Raw genomic sequence first — 22631 nt, 5'->3', positions numbered from 1 at the left:
GTTTTTATGTATTATCCAATATACGAGCAGTAATAAAACTTTTATTTCCAATGGTACATTGAGCTTAGCATGAGCTGAACTTGGAAACGTAACATTTTCTTGATTAAAGGCAAAACGGACACGTTAGTAGCTTTTTTGATTCCAGTTAACATTGTAAACTTCATCTACAATTACCTATGTTTAGGTAGTACCTTTTTTTTTTTTTTTTTGGTGCACTTAATCTAAAAGAAAATAGAACAGTGGTGGAAAACTCCTTTAAAAGTTTTTTAAAAAGTCTCTGGATCGGGCCGGAGAGATAGCATGGAGGTAAGGCGTTTGCCTTTCATGCAGGAGGTCATCAGTTCGAATCCCGGCGCCCCATATGGTCCTCTGTGCCTGCCAGGAGCAATTTCTGAGCGTGGAGAGCCAGAAATAACCCCTGAGCACTGCCGGGTGTGACCCAAAAACCAAAAAAAAAAAAAAAAAAAAAGTCTCTGGATCAACTGGTTTTCCTTTGGCAGGTGTCTTGGCGCAGTAACCAAGGTCAACCAATATATGCTTTGTAAATGGGTTATAAATGATACCAATTGAAAGGTGTGTCTATCAATTAGTTCACCTTGTGGACTTTTTATTTATGGTTTTGATGGATTTAGCCTAGTTCTCAGAGTATTGAACCCAAGTTTGTTTAGCCAGCAGTGCTGAACCAATCATGGAGAATGTGAAGTTGTAATACTCTGCAAAATAAGAGATTTATGGTGTAACTTGAATTCCTTGTCAGTGATGAATATAACTGAGATCGCTGTTACAAGGAACTTTTATAACCTATTCACCTTCATTTCACATGTTTATGGGTACTGACTTCACTTATGATCTGCAGTTGACAGTCATAAAGTTCTTTGTTATAATGGTAAATTCTGATAATAGGTTTGCTTCACACTGGCTCCAAATTCCAATGGAAACTGTCATAAATGACCTTTTATAAAATTAACCTTCCTGCCCCTCATTTACTGATTTCACAGTTATGAAGAGAAAAAGGAGTGTTCTAGATTGTTTTCCTATAACCATAAAAAGAGAAGAAATTATGACCAGTTTTTGATTTGTTTTAGCAAATTTCCCCCCCCCCATGCTGTTGGCCAGAAATAATCATTTGAACTAAAAGTCAAATTGATTCTTAGCACTGACTTCTTAGAAGCATTGTAGTTGTCCTGCTAAGAGGTGTGTCACTGTCTCTTTGTTTTTATTACTTGTAAAGAACAAATGCTAAATACAACAGGATGTGAAATGTAAATGCAAAATTCAGTTTTCTTTTGTATTAGCTAGCAGTTTGATTTTTTTTAAAAAAAAGTGCATAATCCTCTGGCTGTCCAAGATAAGTTTATTTTATTTTTTTTTGTTCATTCTTTGTGACTTTCTTAATTTGCAACTTTTCTTGTCATTTGACACAGCTAGCTTCTCAAATTCTGTCGATTTCAGTTCTCAGTTGGTCTCTAAATTACTCTCATAACATTTATCCTTTTTTAAACTGTGGCATGCATCCTATGTTGTGTATTTAGATAATTAAAAAGAAATTTATATTTTTGTTGTTCTGGGGAAAATGTTTTTAAATTCACAGTAATATGGAGGAAATAAATAATCTTTAAAGATGTTATATGGGGGCCGTGGATATAGCTTAATTCCTGGTACCTCCTAAAAATATTTATTAGAGCATAAGGAGAACCTGGGAATGGGAAAGAGTGCCAGGTTAGACAATAGGCCTTTTCTTATGATATTATATGTTGCTAGGGCAAATGAAATGTCACTGCACATAAGATAATGTCAGTACTAAAACAATACTATAAAAACCCCCGTATCATTTGTAAAGTGGATAATGCAAAAATTCAGGCAGCCGATAATTAAAGAATGTATTATTATTTTTTGCAAAGATTTGATGCATTGTTCAAGTTCCAATTCTGATGTACACCCCTTTCAAATTTTTAGTATGATATTCTACACAGAACTGAGATTTTTACCCAGTTTTTCTGTGAGTTTTAGAGAGCCCATTTTCAGACCATTGGTGATTGCTTTCTGAAACTCAGATCTATCAAACCACAGTGAGTCGAGTTAGTGGCTGTAATTGTGATTGCTGCTCAGTTATTTTTATAATAATTTAAATTAAATCTCTGAATCTGATAATATGTTGAGAAATAAATGCACATTTAGGGGCTTTAGAAACTCCAGAATAGAAGGGCCCATTTTCATGTACTTTGTTCTTTTAGGGCACTTTTCCCTGGGGGGTTTGGTTTTTGGGCATACCCACCAGCACCAGGGCTACTCCTGGCTCTGTGCTCAGACAGGCTTTGGAATCTATATTGGATGTTAGGATCAAACCCCGGTCAGCATGCAAGGCAAAAATACCCTGCTATTTATGTAAGGCTCAGGCCTAGAACTTTTCTTTTTAACTAGGTAGATATTTCTTGAAGACAGGGACATATCTTACTGATGTTTGTGTATAAGCATATAATAATTTGTTTCTGTACATTTCATCTCTAGCCTTCTTCCCGGCGACTTGGATTATCCTGTGCCAACTGTCACACCACAACCACCACCTTGTGGCGCAGGAACGCTGAGGGTGAACCTGTGTGCAATGCTTGTGGACTCTACATGAAGCTCCATGGGGTGCGCCTCTTTTCTTGCTGTGTAACTGCTTCTCGTTTCTCTGTCTTTTTCTCTTAAACCCAATTTTTAGTTTATAAAAAAAGATGGCAAAGGAGAAAGGATGCAAACAAATGTTTGTTCTCAATAAAGATTATGAACCTAGGTTGAGATTAATTTTAATATATACTGTTTTTCATACTCTTATGGAACAATGATCAAACATCCATTGTAAGACATCCCAAGTTTTGTTTTTAATTGCTTTTTTATGTTTTGGGGTTTTGAGGACATCTTTGCCAGACGCATTAACTCAGGCTCAGTGCTCTGGGTTTATCTTGCATGTGCTTGAGGGACCAAGAGGTACTAGGAATTGAATTTGATAAAAATCTCTTGTATGCATTAGTTGGTAGAGCTACCCCAGGAACCAACACTCCCAGCTTTTTTTTTTTTTTTTTTTTACTTTTTAAAATTAGATATGAAATCACTGTTATTCAGCATTGAGCTGCAGGAACAAAATATTATTCCAACACTAATTCCACTGTTAGTGTTGACTTCCCTCAAACAATGTCCCTAGGCTCCCTCCCACCCTTTCCCAGTTTTAGAAACACTAAAATACAATCCTCAAATATACACATTTTAGTTAAAAATTTACTAAATTTTTTTTTTTGTTTTTTTCTGTTTGTTTGTTTTTTTGGGCCACACCCAGCATTGCTCAGGGGTTACTCCTGGCTGTCTGCTCAGAAATAGCTCCTGGCAGGCACGGGGGACCATATGGGACACCGGGATTCGAACCAACCACCTTTGGTCCTGGATCGGCTGCTTGCAGGGCAAACGCTGCTGTGCTATCTCTCCGGGCCCCTAATTTTTAATTAAAATGTGATAAATGGGGCCCGGAGAGATAGCACAGTGGCGTTTGCCCTGCAAGCAGCCGATCCAGGACCAAAGGTGGTTGGTTCGAATCCCGGTGTCCCATATGGTCCCCTGTGCCTGCCAGGAGCTATTTCTGAGCAGACAGCCAGGAGTAACCCCTGAGTACCGCCAGGTGTGACCCAAAAAACCAAAAAAAAAAAAAAATGTGATAAATGTTTTTTAAGTCAAATGGTACGTACATGGTTCAGAAATTTAGTCATGTTTCTTGTATGCAGCTAATCCTGGTTCTCTTCATGGCACCCATAGTTATCCGAGTTGTCTGATTGTGGGGCCCTAGCACTGAATCTCTAGCCAGACTGGCTGAGAACCATGGGCATTGGCCCCCTGAACTTAACTTGGGATCCTCCCATAAAACTAACCCCTAAAGACAAGTAACCTGGTACATATCAGAGGAAGAGAATAAATGATACCTTTGAAATTAAAAATAGGTATGCAGGGGCCGGTGAGGTGGCGCTAGAGGTAAGGTGTCTGCCTTGCAAGCACTAGCCAAGGAAGGACTGCGGTTCAACCCCCGGCATCTCATATGGTCCCCCCAAGCCAGGGGTAATTTCTGAGCGCATAGTCAGGAGTAACCCCTAAGCGGCTACTCAGGTAACTGGGTGTGGCCCCAAAACAAAAAAGCAAAAACAAAAATAGGTATACAGTGAGTTTACTCTAATTTAAATACTTTTAAGAAAGTTATTTGAACAATAAGAGCTAAATTGAAGAAATAGTCTGTGACAAAGCATCACATTCTTAAGCAATCTGTTTTGATAGGAAAGTGTGTGTCTGTAAATGGTGATGCTCAGGGGTTACTCTTGGCTGTGCATTCAGGAATTAGTCTTGAAGGTGCTCTGGAGCCATAGGGGATGTTATGGATTGGATCCAGATAGGCCGCATGAAGGGCAAATGCCCTACTCATTGTACTATTACTTTGGCGCCAGGAAAGTATATTCTTCGTGTATTTAACATTCTGTGTATTTAAAAATTGAATTGACATTGATTTAAGTTTAGGTTAAATAAGGGTTTTTGATACCATTATTGAGTCTTCAGAGTTTGTGTTTTTTTTAAATATATTTAATAAACAAAGCCTATATGGATTTTTTTGGTAGGTGCCAAGACCACTTGCAATGAAAAAAGAAGGAATTCAAACCAGGAAACGAAAACCTAAGAACATAAATAAGTCAAAGACTTGCTCTGGTAAATAATGTTGAAATGCAGTTTGATTTCTTACAAACCTTAGCAATAGAGTATATTTCTGAGGTTAATTTTTACTGTTGCAGGTAATAGCAGTAATTCAGTTCCTATGACTCCAACTTCCACATCTTCTAACTCTGATGATTGCAGCAAAAATACTTCCCCAACAACACAACCTACAGCCTCAGGGGTAAGTGTTCATCAGTATAGACGCTGAACTACTTGTCTTCTCTATTATCTTTTTTGTTTTTTTTTTTTTTTTTTTTGGTTTTTGGGCCACACCCAGTAACGCTCAGGGGTTACTCCTGGCTATGTGCTCAGAAGTTGCTCCTGGCTTGGGGGACCATATGGGACAACGGGGGATCGAACCGCGGTCCGTCCAAGGTTAGCGCAGGCAAGGCAGGCACCTTACCTTTAGCGCCACCGCCCAGCCCCCGTCTTCTCTATTATCTAATTTTTATTTTTATTTATTGTTTTTGGGGGGGCTACACCCAGCAATGGTCAGGGTTTCTGTGCTCAAAAATTACTCCTAGCACACTCGGAACCATGTGGGATGCTGGGAATGGAACCTGAGTCATTTCCTGGTCAGTCTCCTGCAAGGCAAATGCCCTACGCTATGCTATCACTCTGCCCCCCCCCCCCAATCTAAAATTTTATCTTATCTGACAGGTCAATAATCTACTCCTACAGTTCAATTTGGGTAATGGGTAAATTTTAGAGAAACTACATTTAAATTTAGATGCCAAAAAATGAACAATTTAACTGTTCCAAACTCAAGGCTTTTATTTTTAGGGATGTGTAACATAGCTGGCAGTGCTGGGAATGAGGGAGTACTCCAGCTCATTGCTTGAGGTTGGTCTAGATTCTAGAAGGTGCCGTGGGGACTTCCAATGCCAGAATTCAATCTGGGCCTTTGCTATCTTTCCAGCAATATTTCCAGATACCGTTTTATCTTTATATATTATTATGATTAAATTAAACTAAGGAAAGGAAAAAATAGTTTTAAGTGCTTGAAGTGTTTGATTTCCAAGTTTCTATCCAAATTGGCTTGTATCTATTTGTAATGTAGAAAATGAATCTTCACCCAGCCATTTTGCTGGGAAGCCCTTCTTCATCAATTGCACTTTCCTTGCTTATTTCAGGCTTACAGTTTGTTAACATGCCTCTGAGCAATATAGTTTGGAGTAATTCCTGCCTCTGATCAGAGGGGGATGGCAGGGTCTTTGTAAAATTTTACCTGGACTGTCCTTAGAAAAATGATCTGGCTTAGACCAGGGATTATTAAACTTTTTCCACTGGTCATCCTTTATTACTTTAGAATTTTCACACACTCTTGGTATATCTATATAACAGGAGAACAACATGAGAAAGTAATTTTTTTTTTGAGAAAGTAATTTTAAATCAAATTTTTGAGATACTAAAAAAATAACTGTTGGGTTTCTCCCCCCCCCCCCTATTCTTTTTTCTTTTAGATTTAAGAAACTAGGACCTATATATTAGTGGGATTGAGAACGGGGACCTGGGTCCAAAGGAACTTTGTCATTAGCCTGTGGAGAGGGTGGAGAGTAGTGTTTTGGTTATGCTGTGGCTGTTTTAGGGAAGAAATGCCAGGATTAAAATCCATATTTTTACTTACGAATTGTTTTCTAGAGGCTGGAAAGGTAGGGCACTTGCCTTGCAAGTATACATACCTGGGTTTGATCCCCTAGCACCGTATGTGGGCCTCAACTAAGAGTGAATGCTGAGTAGAATCAGGTTCAAGGCAAAAATACCAAAAGGAAAAGAAGAAAAAAGTTGTTTTCTGTATTTAGTTTTGCCCTGTTTGGGGTACTTTTAAATTCTGCAAATTCCTGGACCCCACCCAGGATTTTCTGAGTCACTCCCTGGGGATGGGGCTTAAAAAATGTGACTTTGTAAACAGGTGGCTGTCTCAGGTGAACTGATAGCTATTGCCTTTGGTGTCCTCAGAACCGTACCAATTGCTGCTTCTCTTGTATTTTTAATGGTTTAAACAAACACCAATTAAACTTTCAAAATAAAATTTTATTTTATTTTTTTAGGCCAAACCCAGAGGTGTTTAGGGATTACTTTCTGACTCTGAGCTCAGAAATCACTCCTGGCAGGCTCAGGACCACATGTGATGTTGAGAATTGAACCTGGGTTGGCCACGTGAAGGTCAATCCCTATCCACTGTTCTATCACTCACAACAAATATTTTAACTGGTGCTTAAAGTTGTATTTGATATTTTTCTTTGCTCTCAGACAAAGTCTTTGTTTTCTTAGTTCACAGGGGAAAATCCTCTTAGCTGTCACTCCAGAAATGGGTTAAATATATAAGTATGTTTTTATGTTTTATGTCTTCTCAGAGCAGTTAGACAGGATAACATCGGTAACTTATAGGGAAAGAAAGATTCATATTACTTAAAAAGTCATTATTTCTTCATTTCTCAGAAGCATTTATATCACTCCTGAGACAAAACCATATTTACTGAAACATTGAGGAAAGCAGTTGATACTGGGACCTCATGGGTCTCCATATTTCTGAATTCTAATGCCAGCTCCCAGTCACTTCTGTTAACAGTCCAGTTTCTGCCTGGAAAAATCAGAATTTGAATGATGAATGTCTCTAAAATAGAGATTTGCCCAATCAAGGACTTTAGGGACTGTGATCCTTTGTAGATGGAGTTTGTTTTGCACTATGGATTTTTGTAAAATGGCCAAGTTGGCTATTAGCAGTCCTATTAACTGCCTGGAGAGGAGGAGTGGTGGTAAGGCAGTGATGGACTGACTTTCTCCAAATTGGAAGACCCACCCAGGTATCTCAAATCCTTTTGGCTTTTGGGATATCTTGGAATATGCAAGCCATTCAGGAAAAATCTTGACCTCTTGTGGGAGGCCAGGAGGCTAGTAACAAGGATTTGAGTGTGTGGTTGAGAAGTTCCACATAGTTTGAGTACAAGTTCTTATCAGCCCTGTGAACTGCCCACATAGAGCTGCTTCCTGGATAGTTTTTTCGGGTGTGTTTGCTAGCTTCCCCTTTAATTAATTAATTTTGGTTTTTTTTTGTTTTTGTTTTTGTTTTTGGGCCACACCCGGTTATGCTCAGGGGTTACTCCTGGCTATGTGCTCAGAAGTTGCTCCTGGCTTGGGGGACCATATGGGACACCGGGGGATCGAACTGCGGTCCGTCCAAGGCTAGCGCAGGCAAGGCAGGCACCTTACCTTTAGCGCCACCGCCCGGCCCCTAATTTTGGTTTTTAAGTCACACCTGGTGGTGCTCAGGGGTACTCTTGGCTTGCATTCAGAAATCGCTCCTGGCAGGTTTGGGAACCACAGGATATGGGATGCAGAGAATTGAACCACCATCCATCCTGGCTCGGTTGTGTGCTAGGCAAAGGGCCCTGCCACTGTGCTTATCTTCCCCCCTACTTCCCTTTTTGCATAAACACACTCTCCCTACTCCTTCTCTCCAGAAATGTTACCTCTGCTGTTCAACTCCTCAGGATAGCTTAGTTTCTTTCTGTTGAGGCTATTATGGGAAACCAATAAGGGATATCCTTGTGTTTTCCTTTCATTCCCTAGAAGTTGCCTGAGACTTTCTCTGTATGGGCTTAGCTTTACTTCTTTTGTTTTTGAGGTCACAGCCAGCAGTGCTCTGGACTTACTCATGGCTCTGCTCTGCTCTCAGGGGTCATTCATGGGTAATGTTCAGGAGACCCTTTGTGGTGCTGGGTTTCAACTGTGGCTTGCAGTGGAAGAGCCTTAGCCCTGGACTATCACTCCATTCCAATGTGTTATCTGGGCAGCTGGGAAGAGTTGGCTGGAGGCATTTTCTGTGATCTGTTTTGTGAAGCATTTGTGAAAGTTATCTGTTGACAAACATAAGCCATTCTTTTTTACATGGTCTTGGCACATGATGTTGGTGTTGGGATTAGAGGATTTTGAGAAGTGCTATAGGTGAAGAAAATGTTGTATATGCATAGCAAGGTCCTATGGGGCTGTTTAGGAAGTCTGTTCCATAGCACTCTACTCAGTGTTCAAGCTGCCTATGATGATATGGGCCTGTTCTATTGATGTTCAGTGGCCCCAGGACTCACTCACATTGGTTATTAATAGTAGTTATCTTAGTCCAGTGTTTCCCTAAGTGTGAGTGTATTTGGGGTTGAGTGAGGAAGAAGTATGATAGTAGTTCCACGCAATTATCATTTTGTTTCCTTAAAGGTAGCTTTCCAGGGTAGCACTATGAAAAGGGATGGTACAGTGGGAAGTGGAAAGCTGCTGTAGAGGTCTGTCTGAAATACTGTCATTTTATTTCTCTCTGAACAGTTAGCTGAAGGACATTTCCAGAGTGCAGTCCTAGCAGGCTTCTTCCAGGCCCTGATGTTTCTGTTCTGCTTTGTGTGTGGGCAGTTCATGGGGCAGTACTGGTCCTTATTTGGGCCTAGCTCCGGAGCTGACATGGCAGGATCTCAGGAGGGGGTTGGGATCTTTTCCTGCCCACTCTTTTTTTTTTTTTTTTGGTTTTTGGGCCACACCTGGCGGCGCTCAGGGGTTGCTCCTGGCTGTCTGCTCAGAAATAGCTCCTGGCAGGCACAGGGGACCATATGGGACACCGGGATTCGAACCAACCACCTTTGGTCCTGGATCGGCTGCTTGCAAGGCAAGCGCCGCTGTGCTATCTCTCCGGGCCCCTTTTACAATGTTTTTTTTTTTTTTTCCTGCCCACTCTTATACACAGATCTTTGGGGCTTCTCCTCAGCAGGATTTCTGGGGCACAGGGAATCTGTCTTTAACGTTCTTCTGGGACAAGTATCAAAGTACCACAAAAATATATTTTGTGCTGCTCCAAATTCTAGTGTCTTTGATCTTTTTGCATGTTTTAATGTGACATGCTATTATTTAATGTGACATTGCTATTAATTTGTGTTTTCACTCAACCTTGAGAAATAGGAGTCTCTGGTCATCAAGGAGGGACTTGTCTAATGAATTAGTTTCTCCCTGTTTTTGGCTGTATGTATGGTGTGTGTGACATAGAAGGGGACAGTTTGTTTCCTGTAAGGGACAAGAAATACCAGTTACCATGGATGCTAGTAATAAAATAGCTCCTGGCTTCTTCTTTTGGAATTATTTGTGTTCATTAAAATAAAGTGTTTTCAGTGAAATTTTTAGGTTAATTTTTTTTGTGCCATTTGAAATACCCCAAAACAGTCTTTTATTCTAGCTAATGCTTTCTTATGCTTATAGAATTTCAGGAAAATGTGTATTTAGTTGGCCAAAATAGGTGCTTGCTTTTGGCATACTATGTTCTTTTAATATTGGTGATAATATATATAATAATATATATATATATATATATATATTTTTTTTTTTTTTTGGGCTACACCTGGTGGTGCTCAGGGGTTACTCCTGGCTGTCTGCTCAGAAATAGCTCCTGGCAGGCACGGGGAACCATATGGGACACCGGGATTTGAACCACCTTAGGTCCTGGATTGGTTGCTTGCAAGGCAAAGGCCGCTGTGCTATTTCTCCGGGCCCTGATGATAATATTTTAATCTTTTATAGTTGTGTTCTATTTATTGACTGAGTAAAGCTTTACTTTAAAAATTATTTTATACTCTTTACATATATATTTTTTTGGTCTATATAATCTAGAATGTGGGGACTAATCCATAAAGTTCATATATGTATGGATGTAGTATTTCTCTTAAGTTCCTTAACACAGAAATTTTGTTTTGTTTTGTTTTTTGGGCCACACCTGGTGATGCTCAGGGGTATTACTCCTGGCTATGTGCTCAGAAATCACTCCTGGCTTGGGGGACCATATGGGATGCTAGGGGATTAAACTGTGGTTCATCCTAGCTAGCGCCGGAAGGGCAGTCGCCTTACCACTTCGTGCCACTGCTCCGGCCCCAACACAGGAATTTTAATTTAGTGAACAAATTATATTTGGAAGGTGGGTTTGGACCAAATCCAACAGTGCTCAGATGCAATTCTGGCTATGTGCTCAGGAGCAATTCCTGGCAGTCCTCAAGTGACCATATTTGGTGCTGGGGATTTAAGCTGGGGTCAGTCGTGTGCAAGAACTAAGCACCTTACTTCTTGTATTATCTCTCTTGCCACAGTGATAAAATTATTAAACAAATTATGGCAATAAGTCAGTGTCTGAAAATAAGAAATTTATATTTTGCCTGCCTAAAAATAGTTTTACAAAATTGGGGAAGGGTAGATTAATTTGAAACTATTTCACATCAGTATTGGGTCTGTCTTAGGAAGGGCCCAAAGTACATTCATTTGTAAATAGTGTATTTATTTAACCCAATTGTGGTAACTTTTTCTCATGGACTCACTCTGATTATGGCATTGTGGCTGGACATAATAGTTTCTATTATTATTAATTATTTGTCTAATAGTTAAAATAATTGAAAAGTAATTTTATGTGCTATGATTGCTTTTATGCTGAGGAATTTGACTAAAGAGGTTCTGAATCAAGCTGTTGGAGGTTAGACAAAAATAGAACTTAAATTGAGAACCAAATGAATTTTTTTTTTTTTTTTTTTTTGATATTTGATGCTCAGAGTTTACTCCTGGCTCTACACTCAGAAGTTGCTCCTGGCAGTTTCAGGGGACCATAAGGGATGCTGGGATTTGAACCAGGGTCCATCCTGTGTTGGCCATGTGCAAAAGCAAACACTTTGCCTTTGTGCTATTGCTCTGGCCCCTAATGAAATAGTTTTACATTTTATCATCATATATGTTCTTTTCAGGTATTTAGCTCCCTTTCCTATACTTTTTCATGTATAGCTAGTGGACACAGGAGACAAGAAACTAGCTTTTCTCCAGTACTTTTTATGTGCCAGGTGTTTTATGCATAATTTTTTTATTCCAGGTCCATGACTTTAAAGATGTGGTGGCTTTATTTTTACTTTATGGAGGAGTGTTATAAGTAAACAATAAAAGGAAAAGTTATGTATCTAGTTAAGAGGCAGGGCTTGTATCTGGGAGCCACAGTGGCTTGTTGTGGTCACTGTGTGGTGGAGGAATCTTTAGAGAGAAGAAACATTTTCTTAAAGAAATCTGACATTTTGAATAATCTCAGCATCAAATATCCCATTGAAACAGAAAACAGAAGCAGAGAAGTGATTTGCTTATGAATAAAAGGCATATTATTTATATTTTCTTGTGATTGTTGCACTTCACCAACAAAATGTATTACAGTACTAAGCCTTTTTATTGCTGTTGGGTAATCAAAAAATTATAGGTGGTTAAACACAATTCTTGATAAACAATCTGGTTATTTTAAAAGTCTCTTAAAATATTAAATACGGGGCCGGGCGGTGGCGCTGGAGGTAAGGTGCCTGCGCTAGCCTAGGACGGACCACGGTTCGATCCCCCGGCGTCCCATATGGTCCCCCAAGAAGCCAGGAGCAACTTCTGAGCGCATAGCCAGGAGTAACCCCTGAGCATCACAGGGTGTGGCCCAAAAACCAAAAAAAAAAAAATATTAAATACAAGCTTGAAGTACCAAAATCTTCAAATATTTGGTTTAAAAACATACATAGTGAAGGCTATGTTAGTGGAAATTTAAGAATGTTTAAATTACCTTGAATTAGTTTTTAAATAATTAAAAGAGCAAGTATCCAGTTTCCCTCAAGGGAATTTATAATCCAGAGATGCTCTTTTCCAAATGAATGAACTAGAAAGAGTTAAAAAGTCATTAATCTCCCACAAGGGGCTTGTAAGGGTTGTGGTTAGGTATTATTATTGCCTCATTTATAAAGCAGGATCAGAGCGACTCTGTAAGGTCACAAAACAATCCTGTGCTGAAGCCGGGACTGGAACCGATGTCTCCTGCCTCCCTGGCCAGGGCTGTAACCACTCCTGGGAGTTGACCAATCATCACAGTTATTAATATCCCACTTGCCACTTGCTACAAACCATGAACATAAATATTTTGTTGGCATTTTATCTTCATGCTCCCTATGTGCCAGGCTCCTTTTCTTTCTTCTTTCACAGTCCTTTCTAATAACTCACGTTCCTGTCTGACCACATTGGCCTTCTCCATGAGAGTCACACGTCACCTTGGCAGGGATCATTTGAGCCTGCTGTGTAGTCCTGGAGTTTGTATATGTTCATTTTGATGTCAAGGCCTTTTCGTGTGTGTGTGTGTGTGTGTGTGTGTGTGTGTGTGTGTGTGTAACAGAATAATTTAGGAATGCATTATATTATACTTGATGTCTTTGTTTTGATATTAGTAAAGAATAAGACTGCATTGCTGCTTAAACAGTTTATATATCAACCCAATTGATCACAGGGCTTTGGTTTATTTAATAAGTGACTTATCACAATTTGACAAGACAAGGTATAAAAACTAAACATACCTTTTTATATAGACTAAGTTTAAAAGACTTTATTTTAGAACGTTTTTTTCTTGGTGGATTACAAAATCTTTACTTTTCCCCATTTGCCTCTATTTATAAAAATATACAAAATTGTCACAACATGAAAAAATGTTACTGGAAGGCATGGCCAAATTTAAGAAATCTGGCTTAGAATGCTTTGAAATGTTATTACTAAATGAATCTTTGAAGAAAATGAATTCTTTTACTGGAACAAAAGTAATTTATTATGCATTTCATGGGTGTCTGCCAAAAGAGTTTCTAGCAATATGAAGATCTAATGGATATGAATTAAATATAATCCGTTATCTCTGTTCTTGTTTCGATCTGTTAACTTCCTCTGAAATTTTAATAATCCTAAGAAGCATCTCCAAAGACAGGTGTTGGCATATGTGATAACCCATAATTCACCTACCAAATCAGGCTTAATATTCAGTCTAAAATTGAATACGATGAAATTATTTGAAACTGAATTTAATTTTAAGGAAGATTTTAAATAGCTAAAACAACAATAATAAAGGATTATTGATTTTATTTTTGTTATGAGTAAATCATTTCAAATCTAAGGACATAATTTACTTGATGCACTGCCACATTGGTAGTTGTTAGCTGGCAAGACTTTTGTTTTTTAGGCCACATCCAGTAGAGTTGGAAGCTACTTCTGGCTTGATGCTGGATACCATGAAGTGATAGGGATCAAACCTGGGCACCCAGTACATGGAAAGCCCATTGAACTATTTCTATAGCCCAAGGTAGAGATACTTTAAATGTAAAAACTTTTAATTGGCTGTTGGAGAGATAAGAGTAGAGAGGTTACCTAGGGTAATGCTTGTCTTGCATGTAGCTGACATGATTTGATTTCTGGCACACCATATAGTCCCCTGAGCAATCTAGGGAGTGTGTTCCCAAACACATTCCCCTTACTAAAGAAAAAAATTCTTTCTAAGTTTAATCAATTCATGGTGCTTGAATACATTTTTTTCTGGGGGATTTGTAGATTAGTAACTGCAAGAAACAGACAAGGTGTTGCTGTAACTCTGAGTATAGCAAGCTCCTAAGGATTTATAAGGGATCTTTTCTTTCTTCAACTGAAGGGAAAAAATAATTGCTGCCTTCTGGCCTTTAGGAGTATTTTGTATAGCATTAGTGGGAGATTTCTTTGAAACTCAAGAATAGCATTGCTATTTAACAATCTTGGAAGATAATAGGGATACTTTATTTTAATTATTATTTATTTACTTTATTTACGTTGGATGACATCTTCCATCCAAATAAAAAAATATATTTATTTAGAAATATATGCTTTCCTGATGTTATGAATTGTGTGATGTAAAGCTATTATATTAATCATACTGTGCATACATTTTATATTTCAGATAGCAGCCATTTTTCATTTCTTGTGATATTTAATAGTAATATAATGCTATCTTATAAATGTACTTGCTTAGTATGTTCGCGTGTATGTGTGTGTGTGTGTGTGTGTGTGTGTGTGTGTGTTTGTGTTGGGGGGGTTGGGACACGTGGTATTCGGGACACCATTGTTGCTGTGTCTGGAGATGAAGCCAAATCACCTGCATTCAAGTAAAGGACTGTAACCCTTATACTATCTCTGGTTTTCCAAGTGTTTTTGTTGTTTTGTTGAGATGATAAGATTAAGATGCTGGAGAGACAGACAGTACAGGCAGTAAGTACAGAGCAGACCCTGGTTCTAATCCCAGTACCAAATGGTTCCTTGAGAGCACAGTAGCTTTTAAACTATGGCCCAAATTATTGCTCCCACTCTTCACTCTGCAAACAAGAGTTAGATGATCATCAAGTTTTCTAAAAGGCTAGCTTTTGAAAGTTAGGATCATAATTCACCAAGTTTTAACTCCTGCTTCAGGATCTTTGAATCACTTTATATGAATTTTATAATGGCCTCCTGACTTTCGGCTCATGTTGGAAGATATACTTTCTCTTTAGTGTGCTTATGACTTAAAGTTGTGAGTCAGGCCCTCCCTCTGCCTAATTATTATTATTATTATTGCTGATAATCCCAGGGAACTTAGAGAATGCCCTTTTTTTAACACACATGCTTTCTGTATGAGGACATATGTATGTATCTGTGCGCTCCTTTACCCAGAATAGATTACATAAAGAATTGTTCTTCCATCCTTAAAATGAACAGTGCTCACTGAGATGTCTATCACCTATCCAGAAAGGGCAAGATAGGTTTTGGATGGACTTGAGAGGGTGACAGGAATAGCTAGCAAGTGTCCAAGCAAGGAATTTGTTAATGTAAAATAGCTAAACTTCTACTGTAAAAAGTCATCATTAGAAAATGACTGTGCTTCTTACTAATAAGATAAAGTGCTCATTATTTATTGCTTCTTTGAGTAGTTATACTCAAAGGGTTTTGCTTCAAATGACAGTGTTCACGGTCCTGGTAGAGGCCAACTTCATATGCTTGTGATTTGCTTTTGTGTCACTTTCTAAATTGTTACTGAGCGAATTTTGTGTCTGGTCCTATTATCTATGAGCGTGTTAGAGTAGAAGCTAAGCTTTATCTGGAAACATTTTCTTTTGTTCGAACATTTACATAGCAGAGGACCTGGAAGAGGATGATCTGAATTTGAGCTCCCTGAGCCAGTATAATCATTGTCAGAGCTACATGTTCTTTCTGGGAATGAGCCACCTGCAACTCTTGAGTATCTGGGTTTGACCTTTCCAGAATGAGGTTGCCTTAAGACAGTTTACAGCAGAAAACTTCACAATTGACTCCTTCGGGGTTTCCTCCTTAAAAATGAAATGTATGTTAATGACTCACAAACCAGAAAATCTACATCTCCTTAAAGAAAGGAACCTTTGCTTTGATCTTGGCTTTAGGTGGGTCCCCATCAGAGACTATCTCTGGGATACTTACTATGGGGTATGTGGAGTCAAAGACAAGAAAGAACTCCTGCTCTTGATGAGGCCGCTGTGAGCCAGACACTACTGGGATTAGGACTCTGAGACATCAGATCAGAATTCTTGACTTCACATCGTCAGACTTCTCCACAAACAATGAAGGCTTATTCTTACAGGAAAAAATGTCAGTAATCTCAAGATGAATTGTGCCTACCACTTCAGAGTAGTGGATATTTTCCATGTCCCAGTCTGCGGCAGTCTTGAGTTGTCTCTGAAGTCATTTATTCCTTTAGGAGAGAGATTTCCAGAGGAGCTGCTCTCTCACCTAGCTTGGCCTGCTTTTAGTGCTGAGCCCAGGCTGGGTCTGCTACTGATAACACATTCTTTCAACAGGAAGTGCCTCCATTTTCAGTTGTCTCTGGGAGGGTGGAGGGCAGATAAGCTGGGAATGGAAACACAGAACAGATTTCTGCCCCACCCTCCTATTGCACTTTGATCAGAGGACCCTGCCTGCTTGAGCTCCCCATGGAGAGGAGGAAGGATGTTTCAGTGGCTGTGCTCAGCATTCCAAAGCACTTTCCTCTATCTTTGGTTTTGGCTCAGGAACATTGGTTGGTTAACTCACATAGGTAGTTAGTTAGTCAGGTGGCTGCTCTAGTCATGCTGGGATGTCTGTGATCTGTACTCGAGTTCATTCAAGAATTTAGCTAGGTGTGGAATAACATTTTATTGTTTTTGACTATCCAGCTCACTCATCTCTCAAATACAGTACTGGCATATTCTGGTTAAATTTTGCCTTTCAAGGAGAATATCCTAAAGAAAAGTATGGGTGGCAAAAAGATCAGAACTCTCAAATGATTACATTTCTTCATCCCTTCTTGAGTTCCCCTTAAGTATTGGGGTTGTGTGTTTATTTTTTTTTTAAATCAAGGTCTTCTTTAATGGATAGAAGCTTAGAAGGGGCCCAAAGCCATAGCATGGTGGTAAGATCTTGCTCGTGGTCAACCGGCTTCAATCCTTGTCATTCCCTGAACGCTCCGGGAGAAATCCCTGAGCACAAAGCCAGGAGAAACCCCTGTGCATTGCTAATGTGGTCCCAACCCTTCCAGAAAATCGCCTTACTTATAAAAACATGAGAGGAGATCCCAGCCCAGAAGGAACATGTATTCTGAGAACACAGGCTTCTCCAGAGGAAAAAGAGGCAGAAGAAAAGATAGGTGTTCAAAGGAGAACATGGGCTTGAAAGAACATGCAAGAAAGGAAGCAAAGAGACAGAGATACATGCTCAGAGGAGAACATGGGCTTGAATGAGCTAGCATTCCCTTCCCAGTACTTTTACTTGTGTATGTATATATAATTGTGATAGTTAAAATTTAGATTTTGCTGATTTTCATATTTACATTGCATTACAGAATTTTTGTTTTTCAAAATGATCTTATTTTTTAATAATGTAATAATATTTTGAGTGGATATGCCTTGTATCCCTATAATATTTGAATTAGATTATTTCTATGGTTTCTACTAATACAAGTGACTATGCAATTAATTTCTTATGTGGAACCTTTTCCCTTTTTTACATTATTTATTTTTATACTGTTTACTTATTATAGATTTATTCTTGGAATAAATTTCCAGAAGGGACTCTATAGTCAAGTAAGATATAAAGTTCTCGAAATGGCTCCGTTAACTGATTTTTTTTAAGTTCTGTATCAAAATATAGTCAGCCCCACAAGTCCACTGCCCTCTTCTCATGAGCAAGGGATCCCAAGTTATCATGGTCTTACCAGATTCCATCAGATCTCATTATGTATCATTTCATGACATTTTAAAATTTTCTTTTGCTGATGTAAAATGATCATAAATCTTTTTAATGCAGCATTTTATGTTTTAAATAGTGTGTCCCAATTTGAAAATAGCATGCAAGTTACTTGTCCTTCTTTTTGACTGTTTTAGGTTGCTTTGATTGTGAAGAGCAAGCATTGTTTTTTTTTTATTACAAAATCTTTATTTAAGCACCATAATTACAAGCATGATTATAGTTGGGTTTCAGTCAGAAACAGAATACTCCTCTTCACCAGTGCAACATTCCCATCACCGATGCCCCTGATCTCCCTCCTTCCCCACCCCTGCCTGTATTCGAGACAGGCATTCTACTTCTCTCATTCATTAACTTTGTCAGAGCAAGCATTGTTTTATGAGCTCATCACTCCTTTTATTTGGGATTTGCCTCCTTGCTCTTTCATTGTAGGACTCTGGCTGCTATATAGCTTAACTTTTCTTTTTCTTAGTTCAAAAAACAATGTTAAGATAGAAGAAAAGAAAAGTTTTGGGGGACATTGTTCAGGTGTAAGAAAAATAAAGTATTCTTTCTTGGGCCACATCCACTGGTGTTCTCAGCTTACTCTTGGGTAGCTTCAGGCGTAACTTCAGGTTGTGCTCCATGGACCTTCTTTTGTTCTGGAAGTTAAATCAGGGTGGGCTCCATGCAAAGGAATAGCAGTACCTGCTGTTTTATCTATCTGGTCCTTAAAGTAGATTCATATGATTTAAAGGAAGGACAAGTTAAAGGATTCCAGAAATTCCTGCACTGAGGAGTCAGTAACTGTTGGAACATCAGTTTTCAGACTCACCTACTGCCTTCTTTTTACAGAGGCAAATCTTAGTTTTCCTCCATCCGAAAATTTTCTCTTTAAGCAAATAAAATAGCACCCCCTCTCCCAGTTGCTCCTGAGTCTACTATAGTCTTCCCTACCCCAACCTGTCTCCACACCCCATACTCCTTATACTCTCCATTCTCTACTACCCTTCCTCTTTCTGAGGTCTGTATCTCTTCCTGTGAAAGGCTGAATTGGAAATATTTTTTTTTAACTTTTTTTTTTTATTTTTTGGTTTTTGGGCCATACCCAGCGATGCTCAGGGGTTACTCCTGGTTGTCTGCTCAGAAATAGCTCCTGGCAAGCACGGGGGACCATATGGGATTGCAAGGCAAACGCCGCTGTGCTATCTCTCCGGGCCCTGAATTGGAAATATTTTTCTTGAGCTCTGCATTAGTTTGGCTGCTTCCACCCAGGAGTAACGGCATCTCACCTTGGCTAAAACATGGAAATGGAGATATATGAATTGCATTCTTGAATTATTGTCACCATGGTGCTTGAGAGAGTGATGCTGGGTGTTCTGCTTCTGATCTTGAGGAGGTAGCTTAGGGCTGGGACCACATCCAGTCTTGCATAAGGAAGACTGAGCATGTGAGTGTGGGAAGCCTACTCTGCCTGCTGTCTCTGCCCTTTCTTTGAAGAGCCTTTCATCTCTGGTTTTCTTTCCTGATCTCATTCCATCTCCTGTGTTGTTCAGAGTAGACCTTTTATTATTTGGTTTGGTTTGGGGGCTATACCTAGGAAGTGCTAAGGGCTTATTTGTGTTTCTGTTCTTAGAAGTCACATGGAAGTGCTAGGAGACTAATAGGAATTGCTGGGGAGTGAATCTGGATTGGCTGCTTGTAAGACAAATGCCTTATCTACTGTATTATCTCCCTGGCCCATCAGTTTAAGTCTTTAAAATTCTATTCTTCAATTTTGGGACCACTTCAGGCTTGGTGCTAGGTTATGACTACCAAAAGTGTTTGAGGGAATAGGTGGTACTGGCTGGACTTCTTGCATGTAAAGTATGCACTAAGCTTACTGACTAAGCTTATGTATTAAGTATGTGCTAAAGCATGCACTAAATTTATTCTCTAGCCTCTATATTTAAAATTTGGGTGTGGGGGTACTGTTGCTGGATTTCCCAACAGTTTTTCAAATATTCTTTTTTGTTTGTTTGTTTTGGGTCACACCCTGCAGCACTCAAGGTTTACTCCTGGCTCTACACTCACAGAAATCGCTCCTGGCAGGCTCGGGGGACCATACGGGATGTCGGGATTCAAACCACCACCCGTATTGCATGCAAGGCAAATGCCCTACCTCCATGCTATCTCTCCGGCCGCTCAAACGTTCTTTCCTTGCTAGGAAGGGAAAACACTACTTGTGGACTTGATTTGGTCTCTTCAGTTGGAAGTTATTGTTAGTGATCAAAAGAACCTTTATGGTGCCAGAGGTTGAAGACAAAACTGCTATATTTGGATCATATGCTGTGGTGCTCTGGGGCTACTCCAGTTCTGTGCTCAGGCCTCTCTGTTGGTCATGCTTAAGGAACCATGAGGTACAGTGATCAAAGTTGGGCCTCCTGCTGTCGAACCAACTTTTCAACCACACTGTGAGGATGAAGAGATCCAGTCTTCATCTAGGGAAAAGTGGAATTATTATTACTATTGGGTTTCCCATGGTTCTGTGAACCCTCTATCAAGTTAGTCTGAGTATAATACTTGTGTTTCCTTACTGAACCATCAACTCAGTTGTGAAAATGGATATTTTAAGTATTTAATGGAATTGTGTACGTGAAAAGGAATGCTTTAAAAATTATGCAGACTCTACCTGTTTTCTGAACCAATTTTTTTTGGGGGGGGTTGTTTTGTTTTGGGGCCACATCGAGTGGTGCTCAAATGGAACTATTTTCCTCAACCATACTCTAAACATGATGTTAGGCATTTTAGTTTTCTTTTACTCAATTATATATTTTCTGTTTGGCCTTTCGAATTTAGTAAGAAGGACTTAAAACGAGAAAGATGACCTTTTGCTTCTAGAAATAATTGCCCCAATCATGATGATAGATAGTAAGATGTTAGTATTTTCTTGGTAATGTGTTATGGCTGTCCTTGAGAACAATTAAGGTAAATGAGACGGATATTAAAATCTATATATACATGGATTAATTTTCTAAATTTCTATGAAGTCAATGCTCAAAATTTCATTTATTTGACTACACCGAACTGTCATTTCTGACTTTGGCATAACTGCTTATCATTGTGGTTCTACTGTGTGCGTGTTTGTGTGTGTGTGTGTGTGTGCAAGCATGGGTGTACACTTGTGTATTGCACACACGTGGCAGGGCTCTGCATTTTCTCTTTTGAAATACTTAAATTGTATGGACATCATTAAGGTTTGTTTATTTACATGGTGTGGTTTATTTAAATGTCAGATCTGGGGGTTTGGCTTATTTTTATTTATTTTTTTGCAGATAGGTTTACTTTAGTTCCTTTAGTGCCCCTCTCCCACTTTTGTCCTTCTAAACATCTTGGGGTGGAGGCAGCTGTGAATTTCCCAATAAATAGGAGAGGGGCCGGAGCAATGATGCAAGCAGTAGGGCATTTGCCTTGCATGAGCTAACCTAGGATGGACCTCGGTTTGATCCCCTGGCATTTGGTATGGTCCCCCAAGTCAGGAGCAATTTCTGAGTGCATAGCCATGAGTAACCCCTGAGTGACACTGGGTATGGCCCCCCAAAATAAAAATAAACAGGAGAGTGTGCTTTCAAGTTCTCAGACCAGGGCCCCATCATGGTACTGTTCTTGTCCTGGTTGGCTGGCCCATCTCATTGGCCTCCATTGACCTTATGGGATTGGGTCACTGGGCAAATTGATTAATAACTCTCTCCCCTTCTCTCTCCCCCCCCCCCTTTGTCCAGGCGGGTGCTTCAGTGATGTCTGGTGCAGGAGAGAGCACTAATCCCGAGAACAGCGAGCTCAAATACTCAGGTCAAGATGGGTTGTACATTGGCGTTAGCCTGACCTCACCAGCAGAAGTCACATCTTCAGTGAGACAGGATTCCTGGTGTGCCCTGGCCTTGGCCTGAGGCCGCCTTAGTGAGCAGAGGCATTACCTGGGCCTGCTGGACCTGCCCTGCCCTGATTTTATCAACCAGTGCACACTGGTGTGAAGATGTTGACAGACCTTCTGAAGTGTGATTCTGTGCCTTTCTTTTGAAAAATTATTTCCCAAGAGGCTGGCTCTGCTTAGCCATCAGACTCTGGAGAGGGAGAAGATTGAGTGCCTCCTGGGAAGGGCCTGAGGGGCTGCCACATGCTGCCCACTCCTTGGCTATGGCCAACTCCAGGCAGCCTGTGCCTCCAGGGAAGTCTTCGTACGCTGAGCTGCTTCCAAGAACAGGGACTAGAACCGGGGCTATGCCTGCTAAGGATTATTGCCAGCGAATTAAAAAAAAAATTTAAGTGTATTGCCCCAAATCATGTACTTTTGCTCAGTTTTGGTTATTCCAGGATTTTCTCATACATTTTCCACATCCAAATTCCACATACTTTCATGGAGAAGATCATTCGAGGCCATTTGGTCTACCTTCAGAGGCTAAGTCCAGGTTCCTGAGATCTCTTGTCAACTAGTTTTCATTTGCAAGACTGCCTTCTAACTCTCCATACTGACTGATGCTTCTCAAAGTTCCCATTATGAGACTGATCAGAAGTTGTTCGGAATTTGTAAACAGGGTAGCAAACGAGATATTTTTCTTCCATGTATACAATAATTTTTTAAAAAGTGCAATTTGCGTTGCAGCAATCAGTGTTAAATCATTTGCATAAGATTTAACAACATTTTTTATAATGAATGTAGACATTTTAACTTAATGGTACTTAAATAATTTAAAAGAAAATGTTAACTTAGACATTCTTATACTTCTTTTACTGCAACATCCCATTTCTATATTTCCAATTGTTAAAGAGAATATTTCAAGAACAAATCTTCTCTCAGG

The 22631-nt window shown here is 39.5% G+C and overlaps 1 protein-coding gene across 1 annotated transcript in view; it reads left to right on the top strand.

Moving 5' to 3' along the window:
• Positions 1-22269, top strand: part of GATA6 (GATA binding protein 6) — a 29367-nt gene extending 7098 nt beyond the window's left edge. Inside the window, exons 3-6 of the mRNA XM_049770057.1 lie at positions 2509-2634; positions 4632-4719; positions 4803-4906; positions 21555-22269. Of these exons, the coding sequence (XP_049626014.1) occupies positions 2509-2634; positions 4632-4719; positions 4803-4906; positions 21555-21722 (486 nt within the window). The 3' untranslated portion in view covers positions 21723-22269. The remainder of the gene's footprint in view (positions 1-2508; positions 2635-4631; positions 4720-4802; positions 4907-21554) is intronic.
• The last annotated feature ends 362 nt before the right edge of the window (positions 22270-22631 follow it).

Source organism: Suncus etruscus, chromosome 3, assembly GCF_024139225.1.
Source record: "Suncus etruscus isolate mSunEtr1 chromosome 3, mSunEtr1.pri.cur, whole genome shotgun sequence".
NCBI classification, from domain to species: domain Eukaryota; kingdom Metazoa; phylum Chordata; class Mammalia; order Eulipotyphla; family Soricidae; genus Suncus; species Suncus etruscus.
The sequence above is the reverse complement of the archived record's forward strand: the minus strand, read 5'-3'. Positions and strand labels throughout refer to the sequence as shown.